Source organism: Crinia signifera, chromosome 1, assembly GCF_055691185.1.
Source record: "Crinia signifera chromosome 1, ASM5569118v1, whole genome shotgun sequence".
Lineage (NCBI taxonomy): Eukaryota > Metazoa > Chordata > Amphibia > Anura > Myobatrachidae > Crinia > Crinia signifera.
The window spans coordinates 94,544,230-94,570,239 of NC_139217.1; the positions used below are offsets into that span (position 1 = coordinate 94,544,230).

Consider the following 26,010-nt stretch of genomic DNA (forward strand, 5'->3'; position numbering starts at 1 on the left):
TCGGCCAGTAAATCCAGTGCTATGGTCAGATAAAAAAGGCTATATAGATTTATGACTTCTATATAACTCTAAAGCAGATTTGGTTGGTTGCTTTGAGACCTAAAATGTCCTTTTCTCCAAATATTTATATTTTACATATATACCTTTACCGTTAAGTGATGACTAAATATTAGGGGTGTGCACTGGCCACTTTTCGTGTTTTGAGTCTGTATCTCTGGCCGTGTTTTGGATCTGGATTAAAAAAAGTTCCATCCATTTCCAGTCTATCCTGAACACCTCACACCTCCTCCTATGGCAATGTAGATAACCAGGTTCCTGGTTGCACTAAACTCTCTTTCAGAGTACACACTGGCAGAGGGACAACTCAGGTACAATAGAGCCAGTTTGTACAGGGTCTTCCAAATTGCCTCTTTTCCCTGCCAGTACAGGTACGGACTGTCTGACAGGTCTACTTGGATGTGGTCACCAATGTGATCCTCCACCATTTTTTAAATGGTGACAGCATCATTATGCAGTGACAGTAGGCATGTCAGCAATTGTTGGCAAGTCCTTCAGTCTGGACCAGATGTCCAAACCTGCTCCTGCCTGCCCTGCATCACCGTCAATGGGTCGGGTAGGAAATCTTAGTTGTTTACTCGCAGCCACAGGTGTGGGAGAAAATGAAGGAGGAGCTGTTGCCATATCACGTTCCGCTTCAGATGACAACCTTCCGACCAGCAGGTCTTTGTTTTAGGTGTACACAAGTCTACAGCGGTGCAAAGACACAACATACGCTTTAAACCGAAGATCGAGCATGGTGGCTAAAATGTAGTTCTCTGCCTTTAATAGACTGACCACCCTCGTATCCTGGTAAAGCATATGAAGTGCTTCATCCACAAGACCTACATACTTTGCGGAATCACCACGCTTTATCTCATCCTTCACTTTCTCCAACTGCTTCTGCAACAGTCCTGATCAGGGGAATGACCTGATTCAAACTGGCAGTGTCAGAACTGACCACACGTGGTAAGTTCAAATGGCTGGAGAACATTGCACAACATGGAAATCAGTCTCCACTGCATCTGAGTCAGGAGCATCCCCGCTCCTTTCCCTATGTTATAGGTGGATGTGTAGGCTTGAATGGCCTTTTGCTGCTCCTCCATTCTCTGCACCATATAGAGGGTGGAGTTCCATCGTGTCACGTCGTCTTGTTTGAGGTGATTGCAGGGCAGGTTCAGGAGGGTTTGATGGCATTCCAGTCTTCAGCAGGCAGTGGCAGAATAGCAAAAGTGTCCCACAAAATCTAAATACCACTCCACTAATGGTGGATACCGGAGGCACGTCTAACACCAACATAGCTGTCAGGGCCTGAGTTATCCGCTTTGCCATAGGATGACTGCTGTTGTACTTTGTCCTCATCGAAAATTACTGTAGGACCTTCAATTGCTTAGTGAAAGACGTAGCAGTGTTCCGACTTGCCTATGGGATGATGAACGATGCCCAGCAGGAACAGCAGTAGCACTGTAGGATCCTCCATAGGAATCCCGGATAGAAGAGGAGTCTCATGTCGGTGACATGGCCAGCATGACTATCCAATCTGACGAGGAGTAATTTGCTGATGTGGTTTTCAGGCGCTTGGATACAACAGAACCAAGGAATTTAGGTGTTATTGGACTGCTTACAGTCATAGCCACAGTTTCTGAACTAAACAGTGACATAAACGAGCTTCAGGTGATGCATAAGGGATGATGGAGGATGTCCCTAGGTGGCCAACAGCCTTACTCCTGCTTATTGCAGCTTTAAATTAGCTACATATGGCAAGACAAGTGTTGATCGGATCTTGATCAAAATAATTCCAGACCAAAGAGGTGGATTTTTTGGTCTTTTGCCCAGGCATGGTGATGGGATTTTTCATCCTATGGACAACAACTGTCAACTGTCTCGCCCGGTGCCTCATTTAAGCAAACCACATCAACATCAGCAGCATCCTCCTCGTCAACTTCCTCCTCAGCAGCATCTACATCAATATCCTCCTCCTGGTGTACTTCAACAGTGAAACCTTCAAACTCAAATTCAGGAACAGGACTATGGGTGATCCTTCCAGCATATGCAGAGGGTGTGCAAATGGTGGAATGAGCCACCTCTTCCCATACAGTGATGGGAAGGTCAGGCATCGCAACCACCAACACACATTCAAACTCTCCGTGGGGATCTGAGATATCATGTTTTTAGAAGGCAGGGTTGTTTGCTGTGTTTTTGATGACAGCTTAACTCTCTTAAATTTTCTAACAGGGGGAGTAGGAGGGCTGAGATCATTGTGTGTAGCTGAACTACTAGTCATGAACATAGGCCAGGGCCTTAACCGTTCCTTGCCACTCCGTGTTGTAAATGGCATATTGGCAAGTTTACGTCTCTCCTCAAATGATTTGCAAGGTAAATACTGGCTGCTTTATTCTTAAACTGCAATTTAGATTTCAGTTTCAACACACACCATCCAAATTGAACTCTCTCTGCACATGTTACATCTGCCCCACCTGCAGTGCACATGGTTTTGCCCATTTTGAGAACAAATTTGTACTTCGATCAGATCTGAATAAGGGCCTGGAAGTATACAGCAGTATCACTGCACTGGATTTATGCAGCAGTATCACTGGACTGGACCTTAACAGCAGTATTACAGACTGTCATTGGACTGGAATAGCAGCACCACGACTTTACACAGACAGAGCAACAGGTCACCACCCCACGCGCTCAACACCAGACCACAGAGCACACCACAGACCCTTCCTATCCTCTCTCCTTCCAAACCTGGACTGAAAATGGCGCAGAGCGACCCACAATATGTGGTCCAGATCTCGCGAGATCCGACAGCGGGATCTGACGTTTTGTAGAGACCGCGCTCCGAGTCTGGGCAGCAATTCCCGAACCAGACTCAGATGCCCGTATTCAATGTGGCCGGCGAGGGGGTTAAACAGTGGTGATCACAGAAAACAAGCGATCCTCGCCGTTTACCCCCCCCTTGCCAGATGACCACCCTATTCTACGTACCGGGGGAATCCTCGCTGTCACAGGTCGGCGAGGTTTCCCCCAAACAGCGAGGCTCGCGGCCAATGAAGGGAGCCCATTGCATTTAGCCGCGAGTCTCGATGTTTCAGCAGTCGCATATTCCAGAGTGTTCGTCAGTGTTCGGATTTGGAGAATCCAAACCCGCTCACCCCTACAAAACATATATTACAGCATAAAGAACATTTACAAAATATTAATGTAAAACTTTTCACAACAAACAAACTTTTCACATTTCATACAGTATTTTAGCAAAATATGCCATGCCAAACAGCCTGTAACATAACAGTTAGGAGCGGATTGGCTGGTACTTTATCTCTCTCCAGTTTATCACTCTCAAAGGCTTAGTACATATTACCTGTCTGTGAAGAATACTATTGTTTATAGAAATTTTAAACTTTCTGTTTATAGAAAGGCATCCCTAGAAACAGGTCCTCTTTGTCAGCGTGGCCATTTTTTGGATGAGATCTTTAGGAATATGGTGCCGGCTTAGCAAAGACTTGTGCCAGAGTCTTTACCATCATTTGCACCATCTTAACGAATATCACCCAGGCACAAGGCCAAAAAACATAGAATAAGCATGTTGTGAGACTATGATAATGCAGAAGGAAGAGAGAGAGAGAGAGAGAGAGAGTGTGACAATGCAGACAGAAGGGAAAGAGACTGTGACAGTGCAGAAGTAACGGAGAGAGAGAATTAGAGAGACTGCGACAATGTAGACGAGAGAGAATGAGAGACACTGTGAGAATGCAGACAAGAAAGAGAGAGATAATGTGAGAGAGACTGACTATGCAGAAAATGAGAGACTGTGACAATGTAGACACGAGAGAGAGAGAGAGAGAGAGAGAGAGAGAGAATTAGAGAAAATGTGAATGCAGACAAGAAAGAGAGACTGTGACAATGGGGAAGGACAAAGCCAGGGGAAAGGATAGTGAAGCACCTGCCCCTGCCACCAGCTTGGTGGCGCAGCTACTGGTGATGTCTCAAAACACTTGATGGAGAGGCACCACTCCCCAAAACCAAATACAGACACACAAAGCCAAGTGGAGATACTCCAGTGCTTAACATACACAGAAACACTTCCCTTACTAATATGATGTTCAAATTGCTTGTTAGTCAGCACACCAATATTTCCTCATGGGCAAATGTTCATATAAGTTTGTCCATGTAAAAAAGAAAAACACACAGCATATAGTGAAGTATGTCCACATAAAGCTCTGGTTTGCACCCGTGACTCTAGATGGAGGCTGTGAAGTTATTCCTTCCACCAGATATGTTCAGGGAAATGGATCGCGTACCAAACTCACATAAACATTAAGTTTATTGAAGCATATCGAGGTATCTTTAAAACACTTTGTAACCCAACTCACAATGTACAGGTGTTGTACTTTCATATAGAGGTATCTTTTGGGGCCACCAAGGAAATGTCACCTCAAAAATATTAGGTGTGTACCCCAACTCACTGGTAATCGTGCTGAGATGCTCCCATAAAGGTTTCTTTGTGACCATGCAGTATAGACCATAGTCTATATAGTTTGAGACCATGCAAACAACTTTTAAAGGCTTCCATTTTTTTCAAATGTATTCGACATTCAGGATAAAACAAAGTTTAAAAAACAATAAGGGTACCACTGGGACTTCTAGACAATAGATAAGGCCGATGTAAAAATTTGGTCTACAACCTGGAAAGATTTCCAGAATATCCGACCAGGGAGTGTCCGACCAACACCACAATCTCTTAGTCAGTAGTCCAGTGTAGTCCTACTCTGCTCACACAACACGTTTCAATCCCAACTGGGATCTTCCTCAAGGTGCACAGAGGAGTGCTTAGGTATGGGTTTATATACCCTATGGACAGGAAGTCTATCAACTTCCTGTTCCTGTTACAATTGATTCTACATTACATACAGATGTAGCCACTCTCATCTATTCCTATAATAGGATTAAGCGAGTAATTAGATTACTATGCTAATCCCCTACTGTATTGTTCTATGTATTGTATTGCAGCTGAGAACAATAGGATAGCCATGGTGAGCCATGCTAGGCCATGGCTTAAGGAAGGTAAATGAGAGCGTCTCCATCTGTATATAATACATAGTTAAACATATATGTACATTCACTCTCTGAAAGTATTTATACGAAGGCATTAAAAAAATAGTAAAAGGTGAACAAGAACGCTGGGGCATATCTCCGGGTGAACAGCGGTGACCGGAAGTGTGTGTGCATTCCACCGCGGTCACTTCCGTGTGTCACCTGGCTAAGGGATCAGGCGGCGCTTCATTCCAGGGGTGTGTGTGCACTAGTTCTGACACGATGTATAGCGCGTCATCACGCACGCTTCTATGTGGCCAGTAGAACGTCCGGGAATAGCACTCCATATGGTGCCAGGTTGTGTACAGAACATTTAAAATCTTCTTAAAATTTTCTCTCTCCCAGTCTGTTCCTCACTGTCCATGGTATTATCACTTGTACATATGGATTGTAGCCTCTTATTTGTAAACGTTTGTAAAGGGGTCAACTGCATGCCACGCGCCTTTCCCTGATTGTCAGAGAGACTCCATGAAATACTCACACTAGTAAACAGCCTGAAGAGTCTAGCAACTGCACCTTACTCCCAATATGTAACTCCTTTTTTGTTTGTTTACGAGTACATCAGAGACATATACATTCAAATGGGATCATCAGTGCAATGTCCCAGCATTGGTTATAAGGCAAAATTATCCCTGCAATACACAAGCAAGCCCTGAAAGTATCAGTGTCTTGTCATCAATAAATAGATCTTACTGATTGCTTTGGGGCTCATCTACATGTAGATACAAGTCATTTTCAGGGTCAGGGGAGAAGATAAGTATCCTTACCTCACCCCAGTCGGGATTCTGTTCAGCAGAATACTGCTTATCTGTCTTCTGACCACTAGCATCCAGTCCGCTGGTCACTCATAGGGAATCCAATTAATATCTAGGTACTGTATATATTTATGAAATGTAACAGTATGAGGATTCAACCTCTTATAGTGTGTGCTAAGGACAAATGTTGCAGGAAAGGGCCACAATGTAGGGAAATGGTGGTTAGTACTGTAACACACAGGTTCTACATATTGTAGTGCTGTTTATAAGACTGTAGGGTTCTGCCTGAGGATACAGCATTTACAGTATGCACACACAGTTATGGTTTATTTAGGCGCTGCATAATATGTATAGGCTTTATAAATAAATATTAATAAATATATAAATACTTGCATTATTGCCTTAGAGTGCTGGAGTCCGTTTCTTCTCACCCATTGTTTATTAGTTGTTTAGTACATATTTGCCTACTTTTGAAAACTAGTTTCAGGGAGATTATAGTAGGTAATATAATTTGCATAGCACCCCATTGAGGGGGCATGTTATGCTCCACCCAAAGGGCGTGTCTAGTTCCATATATGGAGAGATTGTGAAATGAGATTGTGAACGTGGCACCTAGAAGCGTGGGTGTGTAGCGCTACATCTGAGAGAAATCTTATATACAAATGTAGATGAGCCCCAGAGCAGTTAGTAAGAGTTACTGGGAATGGTGCTGATGATTCAATGTAAATGTATCTGTCTCTCATTCCTTTTTTCCCCAAAAATGGAACAGTGTAATGTGGGCTAGGTGAAATGAGGGAGATTGCTAGACTAATGAGGGAGAGAGGGAGATTGCTGCTATTTCAGGGAGTCTCCTGCAGCTATGGTTTAGTAGTAGTAGTAGTAGTACACAACTGTTAATACATTGCTAAAAACAGTTTCAAATCCTCTTTATAGCTTTGTATAAAATGTTTAATAATTAGACAGCGAGCCACCGAGCCCAAAGCGTGGCGAGCACAGCGAGCCCCGCGAGGGGCTGCAAATTACTTAACATGTATTCCGCATCCCCTCGCGGGGCTCGGTGGCTCGCTGCGCTTGCCACACTATCTAAGATCAACTCCACGCCGACGTGGATAGTGGGGGTATGAAAAGGTTGGAGGACGCGTACCGCCATTTGCTGGCATGCGATTCTATGCAATATTTAATTGTACAATTAGGGTCATTTTCCCAAATATCGCATACCATCGCATACCTTATGGCATGGTATGCGATGGGCGCCGTGCTAGGAAACAAGTACCCTTTTTTCTGCAACTACTGTAGTTCTCAAACTTGCCAGACCTTGTATATATAATTACACACACACACACACACAGTATAGAATTTGATACAACAGGTAATATTACGAAAACAAGCGGGACTGCCATAAAAGTGAATACTATGGGATATTGGTTTGCTTTTTCGAAAATGTACATGAAGAGAAGCTATACATATACTTTTTGCTATTATAAAAAAAAAATTAATTTGGTACTTGTTTCCTAGCACGGCCACAAATCGCGGCCATCGGGGGTCATTTTAGTGGCCTGCGACGCGACCGACGCGATGCCCCCGATTTTTCCATTGAAATGCATTGAAAACAGTGAAAATCGGGTCGGTCGCGTCGTGTGCGGCTAAAAATGCTTAAATGGTCCACACGCGATGGCCGCGATTTCCCCATAGGGAACAATGTTAAATGGGTAACTTTACCCCCGATGACCGCGATTTCTCATAGGAAACAATGTTAAATGGGTCAATTTACCCAAATCATCATAGGGAACAATGGTAAATGGGCCAGAAAGCCCAAAAAACACCCCTGAACATTGACATGTCCCCCCAAAAGTAGTTCACGCCACCCCGCGATGAACGTGAACCCGAAGCGTGGCGAGCGCAGCGAGCCCGCGAGGGGCGGCGGTACGCGTCCTCCGACCTTTTCATACCCCCACTATCCACTAGGGCGTGGAGTTGAGAATAGAATAGTGTGGCGAGCCCGAAGCGTGGCGAGCGCAGCGAGCCCCGCGAGGGGACGCGGATACCTTCACAGGTAAACGCGTCCCTTCGCGGGCTTCACAGGTATCCGCGTCCGCTTGTCACGCTTCGGGCTCGGTGGCTCGCTGCGCTCGCCACACTATTCTATTCTCAACTCCACGCCCTAGTGGATAGTAGGGGTATGAAAAGGTCGGAGGATGCGTACCGCTGCGCTCGCCACGCTTCGGGTTCACGTTGATCACGTGGTGGCGTCAACTACTTTTGGGGGGACATTTCAATGTTCAGGGGTGTTTTTGGCCCATTTACCATTGTTCCTATGATAATTTGGGTAAATTGAGCCATTTCACATTGTTTCCTATAGGAAATCGTGGTCATCGCGGGTAAATTGAGGCATTTAACATTGTTCTCTATGGGAAAATCGCGGGCATCGCGTCTGGCCCATCGCAGACCATTTTTTAGTGCATGCGATGCCCGTGATGGCCCCGATTTTACCCCCGATGCCCGCGATCATGATCGTTGTGGCCGTGCTAGGAAACAAGTACCATTAATTTATATTATGTGGAATGTACCTTGTTTACACCTTCACTTACACCGAGACTGTATATTCAGGTAATGTGTACATTCCATTCAAAAAGCATTATTCTAGCTCACTTACTTCATTTTACAAAAGACAAATGTTACATTAATAAACAATTTGACCTTGATTAGACATATCACTGTACACTTCTACCACAATAATAATGTATATATATATATATATATATATATATATACACATACATACATACATACATACATACATACATACATACATACATACTGACCACTAGATGGCAGAGTAATCCAGGAAACATTTTTTTTGTATAGGCACAAATGAGGTGAAGTATTACTGTAAATGCAGTTTCCCTGCAGTAGGTCTTTTAAGTGGGGAAGCAAGCTGCATTATTTGTCTCAAGGTAATACGGTTTAGAAAACTGTTGCTTAGCAGTTGAGAAATGCTAACAGGCCACAATGCTGAAAACTGCCTTTGTTTGTATTAACAACACATACAGTAGCCGTAGCTATTTCCACTTTAATTAGAACATTAGGTGTTTAAATGCATAGTTGCCTACCCTCCTGCATTCTGCAGGAGACTCCCTGAAATAGCAGCAATCTCCCTCTCTCCCTGATTAGTCCAGCAATCTCCCTCATTACACCTAACCCACATTACACTGTTATATTTTGGGGAAATAAAGGAATGAGAGCTACTTTAGATACATTGAATTATAGTAAGTTAGTAAGTAAGTTTAATTTATATAGCGCACTTTCTCCAACAGGACTCAATTATAAGCACCATTTCTCAGCATTGGTGATAAACACAATGATCTCTATGGCTACATTGATATCTTGTGGCCATTTATATGGAACCACATGTAAAACACAAAAGATGAACAATACCTGACACGTATCAGTGACTTTTCTTTACCAAGTATAGTAGCTCTTACTAACTGCTTTGGGGCTCATCTACATTTGGATCTAAGTAATTTTGAAAGATTCCTCTCAGATGTAGCACTACACACCCGCGCTTCTAGGTGCCACATTCACAATCGCTTTTCAATCTCTCCAGATCTCGAACTAAACACGCCCTTTGGGTGGAGCGGGGCGTGTCATGCTCCACCCAAGGGGCGTGTTTAGTTTGATATATGGAGAGAGGGCACTGTGCAAAATTGTACTACCAACTATAATCTCCCGGAAACAAGTTTTCAAAAGTAGGCAAGTGTGTGAAAATGATGAACGTGATCTTAGGAAGTACAGGCCTACTGATTTCTGTGCACTCACAGAAGGCTGCTATATTTACCCTTATAAAACACACAATAAGCAGACATTAAAAAAAATTAGGCTTATTAAAAAAAAAAAAAATTATATATATATATATATATATATATATATATATATATATATATATATATATATATATATATATATACATACACACACGGTATATATATTTATTTTAAATGCACGAACGATATCTAGAGGTATACAATAAGTGGCATTACCTACATTCTTTGGAAAGGACACATGATTTCAGTGCCACGTGAAGATTCTTGGGGCACTAATAAGATGCAAAGGCTGCCTGTGACCTTATGTATTGAACCATGTACTAAACTAGCAGAAATTCAAGCGGTGAATGAATAGGACAATAGAAGTCGGAGGAAGTACTGTAACTTAATTAAACCAACTGAACATAAGTGACAGATTGTCATAATATCCCAATCTGTTGATGGCCAGGTGGGGTAAAAGGAATATTTCAAATTAATCAGGGACATGGGTTCCTAATGTATGGGTTCCTTTACATCTAATTTATGTACTGAATATTGTTCAACATATCTGAGAGCAACTACGGTAATGGGGAATACCAGTGGCGTAACTATGAATTGGGCGCCCCCCCCGCCGCACCCCCTGCCCGCAGCCTTACCTGTCTTGCTGGTCCCGTCCCAGCTCCCTTGCTGGCTTCATTCTTCTGCTAGTGAGACGGACCAACACAAAATGTCCGCCCCCATACAGCAGACAGTTTCAGAGAACTGTCTGCTATATGGGGCGGACATTTTATTGTGGTCCGTCTCACTAGCAGAAGAATGAAGCCAGCAAGGGAGCCGGGACGGACCAGTGAAGTCAGGTAAGGCTGCGGGCGGCGGATTGGCGGGCGGCAGATGGGCGGACAGGAGGGGGCTAACTATAGCACCACAGCCCCCCGGCGCCCACACATGCACAGCGCCCCCCCTGCGGTGCTATAGTTACGCCTCTGGGGCCTACACACAGGGCAAATGTTTGTCTATTTTGTAAGCAATCTGACTAGATTGCTTAGAAATCTTCACTAATGCCTAACCAGATTTATACTGCATGCGGTATAAAATCTAGTCATCGCCCATGTTCTTTCTATTGAGAACACAGGCAGTGACAGATTGCTAAGCACACAATGCTCAGCACACAGCACTGCACCAGCGATCTGCGCTTAACTAGATTGCTCAGCACACTACTACCGTCGCCCCCTGTGTAGGCCCCATAAAGGTTCATATACACTGGGCATTTTTCCCAGCGTGTAAGCAGAGCAATGATGGGGAAAAATGCTGGGCTGAAAAACAATTAGTGCATAAACAATGAGCAATTTTTGCCCATCCAAGAGATTTTCCAGGGGGTAGACAGCTTTCCATAGCAGGACGCTATGGAAAGCCATCCACTCCATCACTCATCTGCTGGTAATACCAGCAGAAGAGCAATGGCAGTCAGCGATGATGTGGGAGCGTACATCAACGCTCATGCCTGGCTATACACACGGGGCGGATCAGGATAAAAATCAAGATAAAATAAGACAAACCAGAGTCATGACTATTTTTTTTTAGAGAGGGCAGCCTAACCAGACAGACCTAATCCCTTCCTTGACTTGACACAACAAACCTTCTGGCCTTCAAATATTAATACAAAAATGTGGACACAGTTGTGAATCACTTTTAGGTGTATTCTAACAACAAAGAAAAAAAACATTCAAGTCTTCATCAGTCCTGGCAATAGCTGCATTTTGGACTGAAGTGGACAACCATTGAGCCTGTAGTAAGGCCTTACCTGCGCTCGTTTCGTGTAATGTTGTAGGCGCCTCGTGCCTTATACCTTTCTCTTCTGGAAAGGATGTGGGTAGCTCTATAGCAGAGTCCAATAAATGCTGATTTTCACAGATGCTAATTTCAGAGAACATTGCAGGTAGCTCACAACTTTCAAAGTCTATACCAACAGCGTCCTGAGTAGACAAGGAGAAGGCTCCTTCTAGTACTGAGGGGGAGCCAGGTGGGGACAGTGATGACAGTGAGGACAGGGAGGAAAGAGAAGTCACAGACTTGGGAGGTTTGGTTTCTATTGGGTCATCTTGTGCAGTGGATAAGTTCGTATACTCGGTCCTGCCATGGCAATGGACTACCTCGTTTTCATGTATAGTTGTAATGGGCCCGGATGGAATGTAACCACCCTTCTCTTGTAGCAGGAAGTCCAGCTTGTACTGATAGTCCAGATCAGACACTGGGTCTCCTTGATTGTAATAAAGGTCAGTAGAGCTAAGAGAATTGAGAGAACCCCGGCTGGATGTGTTGAGGGAGCCACGGCTAGAAGCTAAAGAGCCAAGGCTGCTCCCCGAGGAGACCGACAAGGTGCTGGCAGAGAGGCTGTAATGAAAATACAGAATGACAATAATTCATACAAATATGGAACAACAAAGTAGAAGCTAAAGAAGCAGCAAACATTCATGAACAATGATACATCTATTAGCAACTGAAGGGGAGATGTAGCAAACTTCTGAGAGATAAAATGGAGAAGTTGCCCATTGCATCCAATATCAGGTCTGTCATTTCATAAGACTGCGCCTTTTTTATGTCAATTGGAAGCGGACTGAGCAACTTCCCTATTTTATAGCTCTTGGAAGAATTGATACACCTACCCCCAAGTTCAAGGTGTTGGGCATAACCTGAGAAGCCAATGAGATTTTTGCTTACAAAGTTTAGACTAATATAAAGAAAATATCTACTGTATATCAGTTACTAAGCAGCACATTTTTCCATTTACATTACTCACCCTATAAGACTGGGAGCTATTTCCTTGAAAACCACCGTCAGAGGGCTCTATGGTGTAGTGTAATGTCTGCTTAATATTACAGGGTGCAGTAGAGTTTCCTATATAAATATAGGTGTACACTCGCTGCACAGAGCAAGGCATCGGAAATAGCAGGGAGCAGTCGGAGCAATGAAGAGAACTGCAGGTTCTCACTGCTGACAGAAAGCACAGCCAGGCCAGGAGTAAATCTGACTCAGTAACTGAGCACAAGGATATCACACAAAGGGATATGACCAGGCTCTGGCTAAAGGCGTTCTCTTCCTGCACAACGTGGAGCCAGGTCTACTTAAGCGACATTAAAGCATTATGCTCAATTTAAACGTGAATTTGCAGAACCTTTATAGCAAGGTCTTTTCACTTGCAGTGTCTGGACCTTGCGCTTCCCTTAATTATGGTGTCCCAAGACTCATTTCTGGAAAAAAAGTAATAATTGCCAGATTTTTAAGTAATAGTGGTGTCTGTGCTACTTCTATCTCTGATGATGTTCCAGATTTATCCTCTCATAGAGGGATTGGTACGGCTGCTTTCACTCATTTGGTCACTGACACAAACCATCATTAAGTTACACAAAAGCCCAAGCATGTATACCAGGGCTGGGCAACACCGGCCCTCCAGATGTTAATGAACTAGGATGCTTTGCATTAGTTTTGCTATGTGGCCATGCTGAAACTGATGCAAGGCATGCTGGGATGTGTAGATCATCAACATCTGGAGGGCCGGAGTTGCCCAGCCCTGGTGTATACTCACACTTATGCCCTATGGCGATGATATATACTGCATGCTTGAATGATCTAGCCTGGTGATAGCTACACATTGCCATCGCTATGGGGCATACACACTGAACCAGTGGCGGAACTGCGGGAGGCAATGGAGTCGCTTGCCGCCGGGCTTTTTGTCTTAAGGGGGCGCTTCTCCATTGCCTCCCACTGGCCGCCGATCCATCCCCGCAGTTGAAAATATTTATTTGTCATCAGACGGAGGAGCTGTGTCACGCCAGCTGCCTCCTTGTATTCATTTTCACACAGACAGTGTGAATCGGCAGCTGGCTGACACCAGGGGGAGCTCCTCCAAGGCTGAGAGCTGTCCCGGACTGTGTGGAGACGACTTTTGCTCTATTATGGGGAGATCGCTGCAGCCTGCAGGTAGGCACTGCAGCGCTGTTGCTGCACTGTGTGTGTGGCACATGTGGGGTGGGGGTATTAAATGTTAGCAGCAATAGGATGTTTAAGCATTTTTGTGTGGAGTGTGTGTATTTTTTTTTTTTTTAGAATGTTGTTTTTGTTTAATTAATATAGGTGTGTGTGTGTATTTTTAAGTAAAAGTTGTGTGTATGTGTGTGCATCTGAGTGAAAAAGGCATGTGTGTGTGAGCATCTGTGTGAATAAGGCATGTGTGTGTGAGCATCTGTGTGAATAAGGCATGTGTGTGTGAGCATCTGTGTGAATAAGGCATGTGTGTGTGAGCATCTGTGTGAATAAGGCATGTGTGTGTGAGCATCTGTGTGAATAAGGCATGTGTGTGTGAGCATCTGTGTGAATAAGGCATGTGTGTGTGAGCATCTGTGTGAATAAGGCATGTGTGTGTGAGCATCTGTGTGAATAAGGCATGTGTGTGAGCATCTGTGTGAATAAGGTGTTTGTGTGTGCATTTAATTATGGTTGTATGCACGCATCTGTATGAGAGGTGTTTATGTGTGTGCATGCATGAGTGAGAGGTGTGTATGTGGGCGTCTGAGTGAGAGGTGTGAATGTGCGTGCGCACATCTTAGTGAGTGGTGTGTATGTGGGCATCTGAGTAAGAGGTGTGTATGTGGGCATCTGAGTGAGAGGTGTGAATGTGCGTGCGCACGTCTTAGTGAGTGGTGTGTATGTGGGCATCTGAGTGAGAGGTGTGTATGTGGCCAGAGTGACACAAGATGCTTCCCTACTAACTAGGCTACTGAGAAGCCACCGGGACCCAGCAGCGTCTGGCAGTGCTGGACATTGCGAAAGCCACTTGGAGGTCCCGCTGGTCATAAAACATCATTGACTGTAGCAGTTGTGCCAGTGGGATTGTTTTTGAAACCATGTGGTAATTATGTCCACAGCTGACGGATGATTTGGTATGGGTGCTATGCTATACCCCTACTTTTTATGAATGATCATTACTCTTTTTAAAGAATAAAAATGGTAATATGAAGTGCCCCCTCTGTTCCATATATATATATATATATATATATATATATATATATATAACAGGGTTGGATATTCCAATAAGGGCACTCACCAGTAAATCATGAAAAGTTTATTCAGGGTACATTACCAATCAGGCATAGTAGTCAGTCTACGTTTCGGCCACCAGGTGGCCTTTCTCAAGACAGGTCAGCTTAGACATCCACACAGTACAAGAGTCAGGATACACTGACACACACTCAGCAAGCTCCTTATAAAGCACTCCACTCTAATGTCATCTAGTACAGCTGTGTATGGCTGTACGGGTGCCCTGTGTGTTCATAGCTCGGCACCCCACATGACCACAAGGCAGCTTCTAATAGGCTGTTCAGCGCTGTTAAGGCAAAAAACATCGCCTAACCTGTACATCGGCGTTTGTAATTTATATTTTGATATGCCCATGTGGAGCCTATTATGTAGGCATGACAACACGCTCCTTTCGAGAGCGGATGGCGAACCATCGCTACACCATCCGATTGGCCCTTGATACGGGAGAAACAGATAAGCCAGTAGCCAAGCATTGCATGGAATTTGGACACCAAGTGGCTTCCATCAAATCTATGCTAATAGACCATGTCCCCGTACCCCTGAGGGGAGGTGATCGAGTGAAGACCCTGAGACAACGTGAAGCCCAATGGATTTTTGACCTGGACACGGTTGCCCCTCGGGGACTTAACGAGAACAATCCATTAAATTGCTTTCTTTAATATTTTTTTAGTTTTTGGTGATCGGTGGCGGTGTGATGAAAAGGAGGGCACTGACCTTAAGTACATCTCGCGGTTTAATGCACACTAGATTTGTGCATTAGAGAACGAAATATTCTGTTCTCATGGTGTTTTCTTATTTTTTCTTTTTTTGACACTCAATGTTATAATACTGCTGGATGACTATTAGTATAAGTATTATTAATGATATAAATATGGATCACATATGAGTTTATAACTTTAAATATAATATCTTGCATTTATACATAGATGTTTTTTGATATATTAGAGGGTCCAAGACCTTATATAGACATATCCATGTCCATATTATTATTATGATAATATGCTTTTTTCTTTTCATCTTTTTCCTTTTTTTATATATAATATAAATTATGACTTGGATTATTGGGTTAAAATTGCTGGGACTAACCTAACTGTAAACTAGCACACACTGCTGCAGCTCTTTATATTTCCCACCAAGCAGTATAATATCTGCTGGAACGCACCTCGTTTGAGGTGACACGCACGGCCATCTTGGAAAGTGTATGCATATAAAACTATGTCCTTTAAAACACTGAGCGGACGCGCACAAGGTGAGCCAGACCACCTGAGGGGTCTGACTAGCACCTTTATCACTTAATCGCCGTATAATAATGATGCTATATATGTTTTAAGAGCAGTTCTGACGGTGGAACGCACCGCATCGCCGTTTGGAACGCACGGCCATTTTAAATTTTGCCTTAACAGCGCTGAACAGCCTATTAGAAGCTGCCTTGTGGTCATGTGGGGTGCCGAGCTATGAACACACAGGGCGCCCGTACAGCCATACACAGCTGTACTAGATGACATTAGAGTGGAGTGCTTTATAAGGAGCTTGCTGAGTGTGTGTCAGTGTATCCTGACTCTTGTACTGTGTGGATGTCTAAGCTGACCTGTCTTGAGAAAGGCCACCTGGTGGCCGTAACGTAGACTGACTACTATGCCTGATTGGTAATGTACCCTGAATAAACTTTTCATGATTTACTGGTGAGTGCCCTTATTGGAATATCCAACCCTGTTATACATTGGGACACATTGTGTCACCTTAAAGGAGCACCGCGACTTGTTACATTGTTGGCTGGGAGTGCGGAATTACAGAATATATATATATATATATATATATATATATAAAGAAATACAGAATACCCAAACCGCGCACAGTAATAGCTTAGCAGCAACTCTGAGGGTCCCCTGTTAGACAGGACCCCGGTTAGTTTAGAGATAGGGAAAAGAGGTTCAGAGTGCGCTATCAGAAATTATTAGACAATTTGTAAATTACATATAATTTAATAAAAGGTGCCTAATTCAAGGCGACATATAAAACAAAAGCACTTTTTACAGCATGTAATGATCAGTTCTCAGTTATTTGTGTTGTTCTTTTGGTGAAGCAGGCCCAACGCGTTTCGTCAGAAAAGTGACTTCATCAGGGGCTTATAAGCAGAGAACTTTAACAACCAAATGGCACTTTATGTAGGCTAAAAGAGTTTTACAGGATTTCCGAGGTAGTTCCGTAGTGCATACCATTACAATACATATAAATTTACATAGGTAGAAATGATCCAACCAGATCAGTGGGGATAAAGAACTGCCCCAGACCCGAATAAAATCTTAATAAAAGATTTAGGCTCCGCAACAATATTTGCCCATATAAAACAGGACAACAGGATGTGTACTCTCTAGAAGTGTGCCGTTAAAACACATATATACTATTCAGAAATTTAATAGCACAGACCTATAAGGTCGGACCCGGTTGGCGGGGATGAGACTCTGCTCAAAACTGATACGGTCAGACTAAAGGATTTAATTCCACAATAAAAAATCGCCCATATGGGTCAGGATAACCGGATGTGTACTCTCTGGAGTCCAGAACTGAATCCAGTTCTGGACTCCAGAGAGTACACATCCGGTTATCCTGACCCATATGGGCGATTTTTTATTGTGGAATTAAATCCTTTAGTCTGACCGTATCAGTTTTGAGCAGAGTCTCATCCCCGCCAACCGGGTCCGACCTTATAGGTCTGTGCTATTAAATTTCTGAATAGTATATATGTGTTTTAACGGCACACTTCTAGAGAGTACACATCCTGTTGTCCTGTTTTATATGGGCAAATATTGTTGCGGAGCCTAAATCTTTTATTAAGATTTTATTCGGGTCTGGGGCAGTTCTTTATCCCCACTGATCTGGTCGGATCATTTCTACCTATGTAAATTTATATGTATTGTAATGGTATGCACTACGGAACTACCTCGGAAATCCTGTAAAACTCTTTTAGCCTACATAAAGTGCCATTTGGTTGTTAAAGTTCTCTGCTTATAAGCCCCTGATGAAGTCACTTTTCTGACGAAACGCGTTGGGCCTGCTTCACCAAAAGAACAACACAAATAACTGAGAACTGATCATTACATGCTGTAAAAAGTGCTTTTGTTTTATATGTCGCCTTGAATTAGGCACCTTTTATTAAATTATATGTAATTTACAAATTGTCTAATAATTTCTGATAGCGCACTCTGAACCTCTTTTCCCTATATATATATATATATATATATATATATATATATATATATATATATATATATATATATATATGGGGGGGGGCGCTAGCATTTATCATGCCTCCGGGCGACTGGGGCAAACTTACGCCACTGCACTGAACGATTTGTGCTTCATTTCTAATACTCCTTTCAGACAGAAAAGTTTGAAAATCCCGACAAATGCACAGCATTTCAAATGCCGGGTCATTTTGCAGAGAGCAGCCTGACCCCCTTCACACAGAAGAACAACTTACCCGGTTGAAAATTTCTACCGGTAATTTGCTGAACAACACAGGTGTTTCTTCTGTGTGAAAGGGACAACCCGGGTTGTAAATCCCGCGTCCTCGACCCTGCTCAATTCCGGAAATTACTGGGTAGAACTGCTTCACCCGGTAACTTCGTTTTCTGTCTGCAGGGGGTATAATAGTGCCCATACATGGAGCGATGTTCTCTGTACATTTTGTATTAAATCGCATCGCGTCTAGTACAAAGAGCATGTGATGTGCTACAGCAGCTTGTGCATTGTACCACATGTGATGCGAGCTAGTACAAAAAGTACTTGCTGTACACACTTTTTGTGCTGTGTGATGAGCTTTATAGTGTTCATTCTAGAGCCCGCCATATTTGAAAGCCCATACAGTTCCTCTTCCCTGCCTGGGGTGTCGCTGTCTGCTGTGGTGTTTCTAGCACACGTCTGGTTTGCATATCAGTACTGATATACAGACCACACTGTGCTAGAAGCACTTCAGCAGACAGCGACACCCAGGCAGGGAAGAGGAACTGCATGGGTTTTCAAATATGGCGGGTGCTAGAATGAACACTACTTTAGATATACTATGTGTAACCAGCTCTTAAGCCAGGGTGGATGGATGGAACATGCGGTATATCTAGGAGATTCTTATGTGACATGGCAGCTCTTGTCCTCATGCACAAGCAGTAGTGGATAGGAGACCATCCCTAAAGCTGGTTGCATGCTTTTCCGAGCAACATAAAATGCAAGTAGCACATACTTGCAGACTTTTTTCTTCTCCTCTCCGGGAGAAGCCCGGAGAGGAGACCCAACAGCAGCATGTCAGAGGGGCGGGACGGGCAAGCGTCATCAAGCCCCACCCCATGACAGTCAAATAACGTAATTTGGGTCCGCGAATTGGGTGAGGGGCTAAAATGACACGATTTGCGTGATTTTAGCCCCGCCCCTCCCCGTGGACCCGTGACAGCCGGTAATAGCAGGGAAGGGTTGTGCGGGGACTGCCTGCCCAATGCAGGAGGACTGCCCACTACCCGGGGAGCCGGGAGGGGGACCCGATTTTCGGAAGCCTCCCGGCAATTTCGGGAGGGTAGGCAAGCCTGAAGTAGCATACTTTTTAACACCAACGTGTAAATGGCTTCAGAGTTATTTTCTTGTAACAATTAGCACTTTCTCAGTTGTGAACAATTTGACACAATTTATATTTGTGAGTATTCCAGCATATTTTTGCTAGTATACTCTCTCTGTAGCATTAAAACACGGTCCCAAATGAACAGCGCTATAAGGAACACTTAACAAGATAAAACAAATCTTATTGACAAGGCTCCGGTGATTTTTCAGCCTGTAATGAAGATGTTTGTCAGACCTAATTAGCTCTGCAAACATTATCAATTTGTTTATTTTGCTTTATACATTAAGAAGCCCACAGAATGAATCATTATTAGTCTATTAGAGCAAAATGTTAATTACATTGAATAGTTTTATAGCAAATTGCATCTAGGTAATGTTCCTAAAAACTTGTCTTGCAGACAACGTGAACATATAAAGTCTTAAAGTGGTAAAACAATTGACATTGTTTGATTACTTGAGATACTTTTCTGCACGCAGGTCTATTTAGAACACAGGGCCTGGTTCAGAGATGTACACAAATGAAGCCACAGCTGTTCAATTATATGCAAATGTGGCAGCCACCGGGCTTTGCACGGCAATGACCACTGGAGGGGCCTCTAATACGCCATCGGGCGCATGTCTGTCAAACACAAGCCGCCTCATTAACCCTATGGCTGCACTGGACGGCCATAGGAAGTATACATTATGCGATTCATTTAAACTATATGCATGATAAAGACATTGTTAACAATATCTGTGTGTGTAAGCACAATCTCATTAGTGATGCATATTTCCGTGGGCCGTTAACACTCATATCTGTACAAGAAGGCAAATCTGGACTATCTCCTCAAATTTAGCATGCTCCTATGTATGCACTATATAATTTGTCCAATACAGGCAGTTCAAGGGAAAATCAAAACTGATATAATTTAATGAGTACCCAGCTTAAGACGTCGGAGACATTACTGCGCAAGAAGCACAGTCATAAGCAGCAGCATGCGGATTTTTGTACATCTCTTATGCTGCTTTCAGACCGCATAACTGGCTTTGACCCTGTATTTGAAAACGTTTCCAAAAACGGGTCTGCCAGGTAAAACCCCTTTTACACTGCATCTCTTAAACGGTATATTACCGTTTAAGTGGAGTTTTTTTTACACTGGCAGACCCGTTTTTGGAAGCTTTCCAAATACAGGGTCAAAGCCAGTGCGGTCTTCAGTGCCCGCCCCCCCGCGGGTTAACACACACAACCCCCCCGGGTTAGCACACACACAACCGCGCCCCCCGTGACACACACACACACACACACACACACACAACCGCGCACCCCCCCCCCCCGCGCGCGCGGGTTAACACACACACACAACCCCCCCCCATGTGTTAAAGGAACCCCCCCCCAATGTTTTTAAGGAATCCCCCCCCCCCCCCGTGCAGCCGGTACCTCCTGCGACGCGTTGAGGATCCCGGCAGTATGGACGGATGCATTGCACTTGTAAAAAAAAAAGTGTCTTTCGGAAAATGGCTGCCCCATAGGAAAGCCTGTTTAAAAAAACTGTCTTTCGTATGGGAGCAGCCATTTTCCAAAAGTCACTTTTCTTATAAGAATGAGCACTCATTAAATATTCACTGCGCTGGGTCACAAACACCGTTTCAGACCCGATTTTGATGCCAAAATACCGGGTCTGAAACGGGTAGGACCCTCCATTTTAACCGTTTTAAAAAACCTGCTTTTTTAAAACGGTAAAGTGGTTGTGCACCTTTCAGACCGTTTACCGTTTTCATTACCGGTTTAAAACGGTTAAAAATCGGCAAAATACCGTTTTTTAACTGCAGTCTGAAAGGGGCATGAGACAGATCCACAAATAGGAGCAAAACTAGAAAATATATATATATATATTTCTCCTTTAGCACATAATTGCACACCAATACTTAAATGTTTTCTCCAATGCTGACTCATCATCATTTATACTAATACAATTATAGCAAATAATGGCGCCATGCAGCTGAGAGTGAGCCCCACTTCTGCGATTTGTATCACAATGAAATAAACGAGAGACAACACGAGCGGCAGTAGCGGCATCCCCGCAGACTCCTGCTTCCAGGACATAAGAAGAATCTGAACATGTGAAGACAGCGTGTATAACACCAGCATTCCAGATGAATAAAACAGGGAAAATGTTCTTATCAGATTCAACATTTCCCTGTTTCATATCGCCTGAGGCATTAAAAAGAAGTCATCACTTTCATTATGGTAATTTACTGCAAGGGCACAGATATTTAATATATGAACTTGTGCCATTTTTTGTCGGGGGGGGGGGATTGGGGATTTACTAACATGGGAGTTCTATTTCACATGGGCAACCAATCAGAATCTACTGCTTATTTATTTAGCATCTTCTAGAAGATAATAGATCATCTAAGTAAATTTCCCCCTAGGCTGTGAACTCCAAAGTGGGCCTACAATAACACATATAAATACATACATATATATATATATATATATATATATATATATATATATATATATATATATATATATATATATGCAGAGCACATTGTGATCATACACCAGGAAACCTTACGGGACACGCAGAACAAGTCTTAGCTAAAACTCTGCACAGAACGTGGCATCAGTGAGCCGGGTGTGCCTTTAATTGCCTGCAGGTCTCTGACTTACCTTTTTAGTTCTGAATGCAAATACGTGGCCAGTTTTGTGGTTTCTTCTAACTTCTTCACCAGCTCCTTCTTTTTCTCTTGAAGTTTTAACCTGCATGAAATACACACTGTTCAGACACAAAGCTCCCAATAATTCTGAAGGTTTTATGGACTTTCAACATTTTGCAAAGTGTAAGAGAATTACGTTGCACTGCACAGATTCCAGCATTGACCAATGAGGAGAAGAGTGTGGAAGCACGAGACCGCGGTGTCAGGAGAACTACATACCTCTCGGCAAGTGCTTGGCTGGGAGTGCTTTTCACAGACAGGAGGTCCTCTTCTAGCCGCCTCCTCTCTGATTCCAGCTGCTCCATCTCGTCCTGAGTGCGTTTTCGTGTTGTCACAAACTGAAGTTCCTTCAGAAGTTCCTCTTTCTCATTAATTAACAGAAGCTTTTCTTTCTCTATGTCCAGCGCTCCAGGCCAGGCCTCACTGTCCAACTTTGCGAGCTCGATCTTTAAGTTGGCCATGCTGCAATAGAAGATGATGATGATGATGGTTTGGATAACAGTATAATAAATATATTTCCTATATAAGGTAAACATTAAAGGTCATTATTTTGAAAAATTCACTTGGCACTCAAAGCGTTAAAACACACACAGACACAAAATACCCTGCTCCATAGATGTAGGTTCAAAAAGAATAGTAAGAAAGTCCTACATTTATTCAAAACCAGTATTTGCATCTGTGATTCATGCTTCTAAATAACTAAGTTTAGGAACATTCAATAAAAGGGAAGAAGCAACCATGGTACTGTAATTTTTATTAATGACATCACTGCGTTGTAGCCTACTGATCAGATATGTGCGACACAAATTGATTGCAGTGATTATAAACCTGTTAACGCAGTAAACACCATACGCCTTGCAGATGGCTAGAGTATTACTAGATATTTATAACATCTGCTCCCACACCTCAGATCTGCTGTTATGTACTTTGATAAGTGGGAACCACTGCACACTTCCAACAATGAATGCAATTTTTTCCCCATTTGCAAAAAATTACAATTCCTCCGATTTTTCTTCATGTTGGACATTTTCTTGTTACGGTGCAAACATCTGTGTTTACGTTTCTGTGGGGTTTAACACAATGGCTCTTTAATTATTATTATTATTTTTTCATTCAGAACCAGAGAATCGTAAAAGCCCATTGCTGAGTGATTCATTTCAGACTGTTTTCCAGTCCATACTAGTAGAAAACATAGTACACAGTGCACCGTGTGTACACAGCCTGCGATGCCAATGTCACCTCACGGTTGGTATCATAAGTAAAAAATGACTGTGCAGGCAGCACAATTTTGACTATAGAGTGTGCAACCTGTATTACATAGTCAATATTGCATGTGTATCCACCTTAAGTTTACTGTACATGTTACCTACTCGCAGTAGCGGCACAAGTATCGTGGGCAGAACCAATATTCAATCTGCCACGTCACTGCATCACACCTATGTTACCAGGTCCTACAGAACAATAGGCGGAATATTGGTTGTATACACTGTGAGATGGTAGATATTCGTTAAATGCTAGTTATATGGTGCAAGTAGGTCATATATGCACTTATCCAATGCTGGCTGTTTCATTTGTTTTTTAACTTCTGCTATAAAACTGATATTTAATCTGTACGGGAAGACCTGAGACATGCAATTTATGGTGAACTCCACCCACAAAAAAAAGTTTTGCCCCCCAAAAATAATAACGATACAGAGACCACAACAACGATTGGAAATGCACTTGTGAACCAAAATGATCAGTGTTTTCTACCCAGGACTGTTGGAGTAGAAGACTTTAATGGAGATGACAAAATAATTCATTTAAAGTCAGAAACTCTAATGTGTTCTACACAGTGTCAAAATATTTTTTCATGTATTGTATTTGGACTCTTCACAAACTCATCAGTTACACACAGAACAGATTTCTGCGCCATTCATTTAAATTTGTATCTCCATGCTCTCAATTATGTTTTACTAAAGTAATTTATAGCACTCATACACTTGCGGCTATTGTCTAGCTTGTCCTGCAGATCAGGACAAGCTAGACATCTAGCTTTGGGGTCGGACATGAGCCGTATTTTAAAAGTGTGACTTACACCCTACATCCCACCCACTCAACTTCTCTACTCATTGTATCCTCTCTGCACCTCACCTATATTTTTTGTCAAATCCACATCACAGAATCTTACCCAGTCACTACATTTCATATTTCAAAAACCTATAATTTTCCTCAGACGGTATCCTGATATTTTTTTATTTAAAATTGAGTGCGCGGGACACAGAATTTTAGTTGATGAAAATCCCGGGAATAGTCTTTCAGACCTAGGATTATTCGCGTTCATGTGAAAAATCCCAGGATGTTTGCGTATGTCTGAAAGGGGTATCAATAAAAGCATAGGGACCAAATAACAGTGTCACTCTTCAAAATGGCCACTAGAGGTCCCCAAATAACCAGTTTTCTCTCTGCTAACACAACTCTCAGCTTTGCTTATGATAACAGTACCTTCTCTTCGCCTCTTCATACTGCAGGCTCAGCCTAACCTTTTCTGCCAGGTTTGATCTGTTTCTCATTCCAATCTGGGTGAGAAAAAAAAAGCTAAATTAGGATAATACCTATATACTACATAATGAATGTACATGCAAATTGATTTATGATTTTGTCAATGTAAATTAGGACATTGAAAACAATAAAAAATCTGTATGAATTAAAAAGGTGCATTGGAGTGTTCTAGTTTTTTTTTTATACTTGAATAGGTCACTAAACCCTTTTAGATAGATTTTATACATCAATTAATTTTGCTTTACATGCCATTTTTCAATGGTGACGCTATAAATTTACTAAAATGTCCTCAAGTACAACTTATAGGTCATGTTTTGTGGATTTCTTAAATCACTTTACTAAACTATCTAGAAGTGAAAAGAGTTGAAGGTGCCCATAGCAAAGAATCAGATCTTTCATTTTCTAGTATGTAATAGAGAAATGAAAGACCTAATCTGATTGCTTGCTATGGGCAACGTCACCATTTTTAGAAGCTTTAGTATATTTACCCCTTGGGGCAGTATGCACTATAGTACGCCGCTGCCTCCCGCCACACATCGCTAGGCTTCAGGATCTTAAGCTTCTATAGGGAAATCGCCAGCTTTTGCTGGTGTCACCCTCCACGACTGGAGGGGCTTTCATGCATTCGGACATCCAGTAAAAACCCTGAAAAAAGGGTTATTACCTCATTTTCCTTTAAGTGCGTCCCGCCCTTAGGGTGAGATGTGCCAAGCCTTGTAAAGTGATAAAATGGAGCGTGATACACCACCAACCAATCAGCTCCTACCTGTCATTTTTCAAACCCAGCCTGTGACATGGCAGTTACGAGCTGGCAGTTTATCACTCTCCATTTTATCACTTTTCAAAGTACATCTTAGTGTTATAGGTAATTTCTTATGTAAAATTATAAACTAGTGCATTTTATCATTAAAGCCATCCACAAACTGCCCCGCAACTTTTTTCCTTTCCTAAAAGTTACTTTATAACATCGTTTATTTTCCCACCTAACCTCGCTGTAAACCAATTAGTTAAAATATGATATAGATATATATATATATGAATGATATGATGGAGATATAAAAATGGAAATTCATAAACAATAAAACACTGCACAACGCTGTTATCACCATCTTGGGTACAGGTGCATTTCTACATCTAGGTCATATTGTCTGGGCTCTACTCATAAATAACAGAGTAGAATGGGCTTGGTAGTGTGATGCAGGATCCTGGAGAAATAATACAACACATGGTATTCTTGCTGTTTCAAATGACATAGGACACAGCTGTCGTCATTGCCAGCACATGATAGAAGCAAATAAACAAATCAATAAAACAAGAAAATGACTGTCTATGGCTGCAAGTACCTAACAAAAGGCTATACGAAGTGCAGAAGTTACAGCTGC

General features: G+C 42.7%; 1 protein-coding gene across 1 annotated transcript in view; it reads right to left on the minus strand.

The window, feature by feature from the left end:
* Nucleotides 1-26,010, minus strand: part of WWC2 (WW and C2 domain containing 2) — a 190,367-nt gene that overhangs the window by 39,786 nt on the left and 124,571 nt on the right. Inside the window, exons 8-11 of the mRNA XM_083170703.1 lie at nucleotides 24,572-24,645; nucleotides 22,307-22,549; nucleotides 22,041-22,130; nucleotides 11,490-12,079 (exon numbers count right to left, since the gene is read on the minus strand). Coding sequence (XP_083026829.1) covers nucleotides 11,490-12,079; nucleotides 22,041-22,130; nucleotides 22,307-22,549; nucleotides 24,572-24,645 — 997 coding nt within the window. The remainder of the gene's footprint in view (nucleotides 1-11,489; nucleotides 12,080-22,040; nucleotides 22,131-22,306; nucleotides 22,550-24,571; nucleotides 24,646-26,010) is intronic.